We start from the raw sequence: 12591 nt of genomic DNA, 5'->3' as shown, positions 1-12591 counted from the left end.
TCATTTATGCAATAAACTGAAAACAAAAAATAACTTCTGCAGTGTTTTATTGTTGTTGTTGTTTTTGCAGCTGTATTTCTCTTTCCATTAATTTCCATTAGATGCAGCTGTGTTTTTAGCACTCAATTGTTTTCTTTAGGCTTGTTCTTATTATTCTTATTATTTTTCTTCCAAGATTTTGGGGGCTTTTGGGGCCTTTAACATGCTCAAAACTCTTGAAAATGTGCACTACACAGGTCGGAATCTGTGGCCATTACGGCGGACCCAAATGCTTTGAAATCACCCTCTTATTTCTACCCAATTTGGTTTAAACTCCATCAGTATAATATCAAAACATGGCAGATGTAGACCTGTGAAAGCATTATTGATATCTTAAATACTGTTGCCATGGCAACACGTCAAACTTTAATAATATTTTTGGGTGTTTTTGAGACTAGCATGTTTCAAATTGCATTAAACTCGACACACACATTAGAGTTGTCCTCCAGTTGGCATGAGCACAAATGGGAGTGGAGGTGATTCTTTATAGCGCCACCTATGGTTCTGATCAAACAACTTTCTAATTTACAGTCATTAGCTCCGACCAACAGGAAGTCAGATATTTTGGTTTGAATGCGTTTTTTGTTCGTTTTTGAATTTCACTTTTCTTATGTTGAAATCGGTGCATAAACATGGTAAATGTTATAAAACATTTAAGTCTCATGTCTGACCAGATCACAGGGGTGTTAAGTCCTCTCTTCTGAGGTTTGTGCAGCTGAACTCAGAGTCAAACTGAACTTCAGTCATTCCAAAATAAAAGTCACAAAAGATCAGCGTCTCTGTGTTATTTTAAAAGAAAATTAATATGATTTCTCACCCTCACATCATCCCAAACCATATGCTGGTAGTTTATATAAATGTTAAACATAGACAACAATATTTCTGGTATCTGAAAAATGTCTATTATTAGTCTTATAAAATACAAATATGTTAAATCACTTAAATACAGTTAAAGAAAAAAAGATTCAATGGTTTCTGAGACAATTCATTTGCATTTGATTTATTTTTTTGACACGACTGAATCCATGTTACTCCAAGAAAAATACAGGCTTTTAAGAGCGTGCGACATGAAAATGACATGCAGCTTATGCTTCAAACATATTATAAACCACTGATAGTGATGCACAATAACATGCCACAAACTATATGATGAGCCATACATTAAGAAAGCATGAACACATCATCATAATATTTCTCAGAAACAATGATCTGACAGCATCCGTTTGGGGATGTAATCGTTTCCTGGCACTGCAAGGACAGTGAAGGAGCAGGTCATGAGCTGAGAAAACAGCAAAAAGAAGAAATTTATATACATATATAGTCACATTTCAATCAGAATGCATGCAGAGGATTATAGATATGTTCATATAAACTTCAATTACATGTAAAATTACTACATTACTGCACTGCATTATTCCTGGACTTTTATGTTGAAGTGTTTCCTCTTTCTGTGCTAGGTTTTGTAGTTCTTTGTAGTTTGTCAACATTGATTAGTTTCCCCATTTACCTCACCGTTTGTTATCTTAAGATAGTCTTCCCTTGAGTGTATATAGGTCTTGTGTTTTGTCAGTCGTTGTATCTTGCTGTACTTCCTCCTGCCTAGTGCTTCTTGGTTAACCCTTGGTTCCTTGTGTTTCTCTATTAACCCTTGGTTCCTTGTGTTTCTCTTTAACCCTTGGTTCCTTGTGTTTCTCTATTAACCCTTGGTTCCTTGTGTTTCTCTATTAACCCTTGGTTCCTTGTGTTTCTCTATTAACCCTTGGTTCCTTGTGTTTCTCTATTAACCCTTGGTTCCTTGTGTTTCTCTTTTATCCCTTGGTTCCTTGTGTTTCTCTATTAACCCTTGGTTCCTTGTGTTTCTCTATTAACCCTTGGTTCCTTGTGTTTCTCTATTAACCCTTGGTTCCTTGTGTTTCTCTTTTATCCCTTGGTTCCTTGTGTTTCTCTATTAACCCTTGGTTCCTTGTGTTTCTCTATTAACCCTTGGTTCCTTGTGTTTCTCTATTAACCCTTGGTTCCTTGTGTTTCTCTATTAACCCTTGGTTCCTTGTGTTTCTCTATTAACCCTTGGTTCCTTGTGTTTCTCTATTAACCCTTGGTTCCTTGTGTTTCTCTATTAACCCTTGGTTCCTTGTGTTTCTCTATTAACCCTTGGTTCCTTGTGTTTCTCTATTAACCCTTGGTTCCTTGTGTTTCTCTTTAACCCTTGGTTCCTTGTGTTTCTCTATTAACCCTTGGTTCCTTGTGTTTCTCTATTAACCCTTGGTTCCTTGTGTTTCTCTTTAACCATTGGTTCCTTGTGTTTCTCTATTAACCCTTGGTTCCTTGTGTTTCTCTATTAACCCTTGGTTCCTTGTGTTTCTCTATTAACCCTTGGTTCCTTGTGTTTCTCTATTAACCCTTGGTTCCTTGTGTTTCTCTATTAACCCTTGGTTCCTTGTGTTTCTCTATTAACCCTTGGTTCCTTGTGTTTCTTGATTAACCCTTAGTTCCTTGTGTTTTATTACTCTTGTGGATTTCAACAATTTGGCTGCATGTGGATTAGGGATGAGACAAAATATCGTTTGACAAAATATCGCGATACAAAACGTGACGAAACGCATCGAGGTCGAAAAAAATGGATCGCGAAATAAAGATAGATGGCACTGCTGCATGATTTGCGTAGTATATAAATAATTTAGTGTATTATGTGTGTGTGTGTGTGTGTGTGTGTGTGTATATGTGTGTGTGTGAGAATGGGGCAGACATAACAAAACGCAGCGCGGATTTTCTGTTTGATCTGAGGCATAGCCCGTAACGTTAGTTGGAAAAAGTGAGAGCAGTCAGACAAAGGATGTAGCAGCAAACATTAATAGGGAAAGAAAATGTTTGACATTAGCATTAATATTCTAAACCAAAAATGCAGTTATTGCCTACATAAACTACCATATTTTCTGTTTAACTTTTATTAGACTCCAGAAAGAAAAGGGCGTTTTTTCCCCGAGCACATTCTCTGCAGTCTGAGCGCGATGCACTGCAGCTCACTCTCGCTCATGTCTGAGGTAAATCATTAACACCATCACCGCTTACAGTAGACGTGTTTTATTGAACTAAATACAGTACAATCGGCTAAAACGAATGCACAGGTTACTTTCCTGAACAAGCGCGCTCCCGAGTCGTCCGTGTTCTTCACACTGTCCACGTGAATCGCGGCCAAGAGGGTAATCTAGCGCTCGGAAAGCGTTCCACCCCTAGGGGCGGCCATTGCTAACCAAGCCATCACCTGCTGTTAGCATCCCATTGACTCCCATTCATTTTTGAGTCACTTTGACAGTGAATAACTTTACATCTGAGACGTTTAAAGACTCAATTTGTCCATTGTTTATTTCTAAAGAAACACGACAATGCATAAAAGGCTCCGTTACCTTGTATCTTACACTATCGCCCCGTAGAAGCTGTTTTTGTAAAAATAGACTAACGATTGCGTCATAACCAACGCGACCCTGTCGCACAGTTGAAAAATTACCGTATAGACCTGAGGAGACGCTCGCAGGCAATCTTTAGCTGACTATGAGACAGTCGGGGGGACGTGGAAACAAAGTCTGATAAAGTCAAGGGAGAAGAATAAGGAGAAGCCCATAGTGAGCCGAAAGCAACGGGAGAAAATATTTAAACAACGGGATTCAGATTTCACTTTCCACAACTACTAGAAGACCTACAGCTGTCAGACAGGAGGCTCACGTCACATCTACGTCGTCAAGCTCAGTCTGAGCCTGCGCAGTTCGCTCCGCCATCAGGAAGTGAGTGCTCCTTTACTGACCTCACTTTCCGCCGTTGACGTCTATGGGATAGCTCTGTCCATTTCTTTTACTGTCTATGATCGCGGCCCAGTTCGGCGCGCACACGCAAAATACCGGCAGTTCAATAGGGAATGCGGATCTTAAAGGGGCCGCACTATATTCCACTCGTGTAATATGGACCTCCTCCAGGTATGGTGTGGTTCTGGTGCGCTCACTGGTACACATTAACAATTTTTCATATGAACTTTGCCCTGTTCTGAATTAAACTGCCAGTGTAAAAACTCGCTTTATATTGTTAAAATGAGAGAAATCACTACTTACTCATTATTTTTAAGTTTAGGCTTAAGAGACATGAACAATTTCTTAGATAAACATATCTATGACCTTTGATATGTCTAGTCTTCATGCTGTATTGATTATTATTGAATAAGTATGGTTTCACTAATAATAAATGGACATTTGCATAAAGCATGCATATTTGTCCATACCCATGTTGATTAGAGCAGTAGTTCCCAACCACATTCCTGGAGCCCCCCTAACACTACAAATTTTGCATTTCTCCTTTGACTGACACACCCATTTCAGGTCTTTGAGTCACTACTAATGAGCTGATGACCTGAATCAGGTGTGTTTGATTGAGGAGACATGCAAAATGTGCAGTGTTAGGGGGGCTCCAGGAATGTGGTTGGGAACCACTGGATTAGAGTATTAAAAACTTAATTTAACATACATTTACAATTGCTAAAAATGTGCGATTAATCACGAGTTAACTCATGACAATCATGCAGTTAATCGCGATTCAATATTTTAATTCCACAATTATTGGCACCCGTTTAAGATGATGTCGCGGACTTCTAAAAATTCTCCTTTTTTCATTTATTTATTTTTAGTAGACTTACACTATGCACCAAAAAAAAAAGAAGAAAAAAAAGAAGAAGGGCCAACAAAGGAAGATTATAGAAGAAAATGGTGCTTGTATATAATTGTGGAAAAATGAGATGACTATCAAGAAAGATAAATAGAATCATGCCTATTGGATGAGAAAGAAAAACAAGTGGCATTCGGCCACCATTACGAAGAAGGCTAGATAAGTTTATGTGGCAAAGAGTGTTGGGAGTAATGCACCGGCAGTGAAAAAAGTGTGAGCTGATATTGAGATGGTCAGATGTTCAGCTGACATCTCACCTTGTTGTTCTTACAATAAAGTTTACCTTCCTGAGACCTGGGGCCTGTACCATAAAGCTGGTTAAGCTGGCTAGCCAGATTTGTTTAAGCTTAGTTTGTGCCAATCCTGGGTTTTAGGTACCATTAAAGTGGTTTGGCTTTTAGCTGTGTTCATCGCCATAGCAACGTATGCTCCACGGCTAACCTGCTCTGGGGCAGGTTATGTTCTGGATAAGAGATCTCAAACTGAAACTGGACCAATCATCTGTGAGTAAAGTGACACACTTCTGATGCAGTAAAGTCCCTCCCCCTTTTCTACTTCAAATTAAAGGTCCCTACATAGCAAATGGTTTTTAAAGACTAAAGCGTCTGGCTTTGAACAATGCTTATTTATAATAATAATAATTTTTAATGATTTAGATATAATTTATGTAATTATTATACCCTTAATCAATTACGGTACAAATTTATCATTTTAGTTAATCAATTATTAATAGGCACTTTGTTCAAATTAATAGAAATAGAAATATAAACATTAAAAGTCATATAAATAAGCTTTCAAATCAATAAATAAAACTATTAAAAAAAGAAGCTTACTGAGCTTAAATGTTACATTTTCTCTATATTAACTAAACTAACTTCATAACTTTTACTTGCTTTGACGTATTATAATTTCTTTAAGTTGTCCTCTTTCATAGACAGCTCTTTTCTTCTTGCTTTTTAAAAATTCTTAATATTTTTCAATCACGTAATATTCTGCAGAAGAGAGAAATGAACCCCACTGCTTCTCTTGCGAGAAGTGAACCTCAGTTGATCCACAGCCTGTGATTGGCTGTTCACTACTGATGTCACAGCCTGTGATTGGCTGTTCAGCTAAACTCCTGAACTCAGGATCAAAGTCTGAGTTGACAGAGAAAGCTGGGACATCATGGGACCAACACAGCCTGAATAGATTGGTTTGGTTTTTTCACCTTAAAACTAATCCTGTAACCCTGAGTTTGTTAAACTACCATCATAGTACAGTACAGTACCCCTGGAACTTTGACTCAGTGAGATTTTCATTGACATACTGAAGACAATTAGGACTTAGAATTAGCCACGACACCACCCTGCAGATTTGAGCTCCAACCTGAATCAAACACACCTGAAGCAGCTAAGGGTGATCAGGGTGCTTGATGATTACAGGTGTGCTAGAGCAGGGTTGGAACTGAAATCTGCAGCACGGTTGGACACCCCTGCATTACATTTCCCAAAATGCAAATAGTATAAATTAACATTTACACTGGGGTTCAAAATGCATATGCCTAAAATATTCTTGCATAACCAGAAAATGTTACTTTTATATAGTAGTGCTCTTTGCTCGTCTCAAAAGCTCCTATATCCTTAAAATGCATCCCAACACAAGAAGTGTCATGTGATTATCATCAGATGTTATTCCTCACCTCAGCGTTAGACTGCACAGCACAGTCCGTGAGATTGACACGAGCCCGATTCTCACAGACGGTCTGAGCTGCTCGTATCTTTAACATGTATTTGACCCGTGCAGGAGGATACAGCTGCAACAAACACACGATTAGAAGACCCATCAGAGTAAAGGATCTGTGTGTGTGTGACCTGATGAACATGACACTTACCTGAGCCGTGTCTGATATGATATCCACCACTTTAAAGGCATATGGGTAGCTGCTCATGCGATTGTGGAAGTTCATGGCAAAGTCTGCCACATTAATGACATTACTGCTGTAGTTTTGAGTCGTGCCATCTCCTGCAACAATAAGAGCTGAGAAAACAGACGCGAAGAGAGGAAGAACGCAAACCATCCTTGCAGGTCGAGAGTCTGTGGGAAAAAAAAGCAAAGTCAGAATCATAGTTTTGTATCCGTATGAGGGTGGAAACATGAAGTCATGGAATACAGCTCTCACCCTTACTGTTAACACACACACACACACACACACACACACACACACACACCTCTATTTACTCCTCAATGCACACGCTTCTAGTGTTTCTGCTGATGAAGAGACGCTCATCCTTGAGTTCAACTCACTGACCCACACACACACACTGCTTTCCATCACAGAAAAGCAATCTCATATTCTCATGTTCTTCACAGCAGCTGCAGTGGTGTGTGTGTACATCATCTGCCAGGTCACATGATCAGACAAGGACCCAATGCTGAGCAGTCCAGAATTTCTCCTGCTCAAAAAGACTGGAAGAAAACAGCGTTAACAAAGCATGCCCTGCGTCCCAATTCGCATACTATCCATCCTAAATAGAATTCTTATGTCCCAAATTGTAGTATGTTGAAAAGAGTAGGCCTATTCTTTCCAAAGATAGTATCGAAGTATGGATCGATGGGCACTCTAACGGCTGATATTGCCCAGAAGAACCCATTACGAGTTGGACGAGGATTCGATTAGAACTACAAACGCAGATAAAAAGTGTTAAAAACTACAAATATGACGGATATGCAAGTTCGACGGTTAAGTAGAGAGGTTTAGATAAAGGGGTTTGAGTGACCAACTATCACTATTTAACCTGACAAAAATATATTTATTCAGTGTTGTCCACATTATATTTCACCTGCAGCAGCATTGTGAACTTTTGTAATGACACGTTTGGCCATTGACTTTTAAAGGCATCATTATATTTAAACTGAAAACACATGAGGAGAGTCTCTGCATTAAAGACCCACACATGGCAGATCAACATCATGCGGCTCCATTTCTCTCCGATACGGCAGGAGATTAAACTGAATGTGGAGGATTTCAACTGTGACGAATCTGACGATGCCTTACAGGGCAGTTAAACGGTGACGGGGTGAACGTAACTAAGCGACAGAGTCCGTTAAAGAAGGTGAAGTAGTATGTATGTCCCGAAGCTTGCATACTTTTCTGCTACACACTCAAAAGTATATACCTTTTCTTCACAAAAAGAGTACATACTTTTAGGACGTAGTATAAGTAGGCGAATTGGGACGCAGCAATGGTGTGAACTGGTTCCTGAGTGCCCAAAACTACCAAACCAAACCAGTCTGACCAGTATATCCTGGTGGCCACCAGCTGAGCGCAGATAAACACATGCAGACCTCTTTGGTTTAAACAGAAAATTAATATCTGATAGAAATGATCCACTTCTTACCGCCATTTCACTGCTATACTCTGTGAGACTGAAATGCACAGCAGCTGCGACTGTAAAGCACTTCCTGGATCATTACTCAGCACAGATCTTGTGATTTCTGAGAGCATCTGAACGGCACAGGATGATCGTTCTCAGGACAGAGGAACTCAAACAGGCTGAGAGCGTTTTGAAGCAGTTTTTCCCCGAGTCCTTTAAGGTGTGGAGAAAGTTAAGAAAGTATTTTGCTTCATACTGAGATCACAATGCTTCTAGTTTGACTTCCTCAAGAGCAGCAGGTAGAGGAGGAACGTTTGTACACACACTTTAAAGTTAGCTTGAGAAAGCTAATCCAGAAAAGTTTGAAGGTTTAAGATAGTTTAGAGTTTGATGGTTTTAAAGTCAATGCAGTCTATCAGAAGATAGATAGATGAGTGATTGCTATAGTGTATTGTGGTTGCTAGTGTACTCGGAGTGGTTGCTGGGGTTTTACTATGTGCTTGCAAGGGGACTCAGGCTTGTTGCTATGCATTTGCTAGGATACGCATGGGGGTTGCTAGGGTGTTTCTATGTGCTTGCTAAGCTACTCTGGGTAGTTGCAGAGTGTTGCTATTTGGTTGCTAATGTACTTGGAGTGGTTGCTAGGGTGTTGCTATGCGGTTGCTAGGGTACTCTGAGTGGTTGCTAAGGTGTTGCTATGTGATTGCAACGGTACTCTAGGTGGTTGCTAGGGTGTTGCTATTCGGTTGCTAATGTACTTGGCGTGATTGCCGGATCATTCTGAAAAGATCTAGCATACAATGTCAGAACAGTATGAAGGTCTGAGCCGAGTTTGGAGGAGAGTTAAAGCTCTAGGAGGAGTTTGAGTTGCAAATTTGAGTCAGAATAATAATAATATGTTTAATTAAATAGAATTTTAATAAGTTGGCTCTCTAATGCCAACTTAATAACACCTTGTTTTACAGGTTTATGGCTGTATTTTCAACATCAACCGAGGGAAACCTCACAATCTGCAGGTCATCGCAGACCAGTGGCCAGATTTCACTGTCATTGTTTGTAAACCGAAAGTTCAGGTAAAATAATTTCACAAATCCAGACAGTTATCATTTACTGTAGTAAAAAAACAAAGCAAATGTAAAACCATAATTGTTGCAGGGCGCAAATGATCGAGAAGGAGATTTCAACATCTACAGCATCTACTCGAAGAGCAAAGCCAGCCTGAGGAAGATTCTGGACACTCCTGGTGTGATCAATAAGGACTCGTTCACATTATTGACAGGTACACACACACTCACTCACACACTCACTCGCTCACTCACTCACTCACTCACTCACTCACTCACTCACTCACTCACTCACTCACTCACTCACTCACTCACTCACTCACTCACTCACTCACTCACACACACTATTCGCTGACTCCTGCACTGACCTGCTGGCTGACACAGGGATTGACATCAGGCATTTAGAAGCGGCTCAGGAGTTTGCGGATCAACATGGACTTCCGTGGAGAAAGCAAACAGTGATGAAAGTGTTCCAGCTGCAGGACGAGAGCCAGCTGCGGTTTTACAACAGGTACAAATGATCCCCTTCATCAACACATTTAACTTTTATTCTCATAAATATTACGTCAATTTCAATTCAGTATGTCATAATTTTATCTTTTTGTCATTCATTTCAACTTTTCATCTCATTAACGACTTAATGTCGTAATTTTGACATTTCATATAATTATGACTTAGCTATGTCATCATTTTAACTTATGTCACTTCAACTTTGTCATAATTATTGTCATAACAGTTTAGACTTCCTATCATAATTGGTATGTCATTATTTTGATTTAGTATGGCATTTTAAAGGTCCTGTTCTTCGCGATTCCATCTTTCAAACTTTAGTTAGTGTGTAATGTTGCTGTTAGAGCATAAATAATACCTGTAAAATTATAAAGCTCAAAGTTCAATGCCAAGCGAGATATTTTATTTAACAGAAGTTCCCTTTCAAAGCCTACAGCGATCGGCCGGTTTGGACTACACCGCTGCACTTCCTGCTGTGATGACGTCACTAGAACCGTTTGTTGACGAACCCTCCGCCCACAAGAACACGCAAAATAGGGGGCGTGGTCTTGTTGCTCTCCCACGTGGAGAAGAGCACGCATTCAGCGCTTGCATCTTCCCGTTATGGTAAGAGGCGGGACCTTTCCGGGCAAAGTGTGCTAAGCTGCTGTCCAATCACAACACGGGAAGCGCTGGCCCAATCAGAACTCGTTACGTGTTTCTGAAGGAGGGACTTCATAGAACAAGGAAATCATCAGGCCGTTTTTAGGACAGAGGAAACAGCGCTGTACAGATAAGGAAATTGTGTGAAAAATACTGTGTTTTTTTACACGCAAAACATGAACTCATGTTATATTGCACACTGGAAACATAATCAAAGCTTCGAATACACGCGAAGAACGGGGCCTTTAACTTGTCATAATTATGACTTTTTTATCATAGATTCAACTTTTCATCTCATTAGCTAATGACTTAGTGTCTTAATTTCGATTTTTTTAAATAATTCATTACATTTATATAGTGCTTTTCTAGACACCCAAAGCGCTTTACATATAGAAGAGGGGAATCTCCTAAACATCCACCAATGAATTCATTGAAATTAAAATTTTGAGTTAACATTTCTGAGATCGACAACCTTTTTTCAAATATTAGTCTAGCCTATTAAAAGATTTTTTAAGCAAATTGGGTAATTGTGTGTGTTTTATTTCAGATGAAGCAGTGAAACATGCCAAATACTGCTATTTTCATGATTTATCACTTTTTTATGTGGTTCAGATACAAGCTTGACTTTCTATTTATTAAACCAATTTCCTTCATTGTATCAACTCTTGATACAATGAAGTGAAATATTTTTAATTTCAACAAACTCAAAATTAAGGCAACCAGGTTACTTACTTCTAAAGTAACTCTAAGATTCTCTAAATTATCACAATTTACTGTTTCCAGTAAAATGGGAACAACAGTAAAAGGGAATTGGACATTTTTTCCAATGCCTTGTTCTTGCACAGTCTTATGTTTTTCTTGTGTTAATAGTTGACATTTTATTATTGCGTTCAGTTCTGCAGGTCTGAGAGTAACCCCGCTCAGCACAGCTCACGCTCATCTGGTGAACAGCACATGGAAGTACGGCGGAGACGGTAACAGCTATAACTCAGTGCTGAACTACATCTCCCATAATCCTTCACTGTGTGTGATGGAGGAGGGCGGCACCGAGCCCGTCTCTTGGCTGCTTGTGTACCAACACGCGGCTCTCGGTTTACTCTACACGTTACCACAGCACAGACGGAAAGGCCACGGCAGGTCGCTGGTGTCTCTGATTGCCAAACTCCTGCTGGAGAGAGGACATCCGGTGTATTGCTTCGTGGAGGAGGACAATAACACTTCCTGCAAACTCTTCACATCACTGGGGTTCCAGCACTCGCCGGATTACAGAGCTGTGTGGTTTGAGCTCAATACACGAGAGGCCAAGACATAGACCTGTCAAACACTTCAAATGCCCAATCTCCTCTTCATTATATGTAATATTTTTGTAGCATACCAAATAAATCTGTAAAGTCTCTATCTCCAAATGTTACAATAAATGCATGTTGTAGCATACAACTACAGCAAATCTGCATATACAAAATTACTTTTTAATCACTTCATTATTTGTAATATTTTATCATTTATTTCTATTAAAATGTATTAATATTTATTTCTAGCATTCCATAAATATATATACACAAATATACAAATAGCATACAAATATCACCTATGAGTTTTAATCACATCTTCATTATTTGTAAGATATTACTTTCATTTTAAATGCATATTCGTACCATACCAAATAGATATGCATATATGCAAATATAAATCCTGGAGTAGGTATATAAAACACTGGAATTTTTTAAAATCACAATTTTCATATAATATATATATATATATATATATATATATATATATATATATATATATATATATATATATATATATATTAGGCATGTGCCGATATCAATTTTTCATGTTGCGATTAATTGCAACGCTTTTATCACAGTATATGATATCATGATATTTAAATAAGTTGCAAAAAAAAGTGTTGCCATAGCATAACAGCTTTAAGAACTATTTTTTAGTTACAAAAATAACAATGTTTAAATACAATAATACAATGCACCAAAATATATACAGCTCTGGAAAAAATTAAGAGAAATCAATGTTAAGTGGTCTCTTAATTTTTTCCATAGCTGTAAAAGTAAAAATAATTAAACAGATTAAAGTGCAAAAGAATTAGGCTATAAAGAACTACAGGTAACAAATTCTTGTTATTTAATGCATTAACTAAGATTGAGCAACAGCTACATTTGGTACAGAAAGTATAATGTTTTTGGTAATGTTAGTTAAGAAATACTGATCATTGTTAGTTTTATCTTAGGTCCATTAAAAAGTTATTTTGTTATTAA

At 38.5% G+C, this 12591-nt stretch overlaps 2 protein-coding genes across 2 annotated transcripts; one reads left to right on the top strand and one right to left on the bottom strand.

The window, feature by feature from the left end:
- Positions 1 to 1023: 1023 nt before the first annotated feature.
- zgc:194981 (uncharacterized protein LOC561073 homolog) lies at positions 1024 to 8245 on the bottom strand. The gene is made up of 5 exons (XM_067431807.1): positions 8124 to 8245; positions 6954 to 7191; positions 6617 to 6819; positions 6425 to 6538; positions 1024 to 1318 (listed from the first exon to the last, which is right to left on the bottom strand). The coding sequence occupies exons 3-5, from the start codon at positions 6800 to 6802 to the stop codon at positions 1235 to 1237; spliced, it is 384 nt and encodes a 127-aa protein (XP_067287908.1). The 5' UTR covers positions 6803 to 6819; positions 6954 to 7191; positions 8124 to 8245; the 3' UTR covers positions 1024 to 1234.
- On the top strand, positions 8198 to 11771 carry si:ch73-106k19.2 (glycine N-acyltransferase-like protein 3). Its single transcript, XM_067431806.1, has 5 exons — positions 8198 to 8319; positions 9065 to 9172; positions 9255 to 9378; positions 9548 to 9674; positions 11210 to 11771. Exons 1-5 carry the CDS (start codon positions 8245 to 8247, stop codon positions 11625 to 11627), a joined length of 852 nt encoding a protein of 283 aa, XP_067287907.1. The 5' UTR covers positions 8198 to 8244; the 3' UTR covers positions 11628 to 11771.
- The last annotated feature ends 820 nt before the right edge of the window (positions 11772 to 12591 follow it).

This window comes from Pseudorasbora parva, chromosome 22 (assembly GCF_024679245.1).
Source record: "Pseudorasbora parva isolate DD20220531a chromosome 22, ASM2467924v1, whole genome shotgun sequence".
NCBI lineage: Eukaryota > Metazoa > Chordata > Actinopteri > Cypriniformes > Gobionidae > Pseudorasbora > Pseudorasbora parva.
Note: the sequence above shows the minus strand (reverse complement) of the source record. Positions and strands in the feature narration are given on the sequence as shown.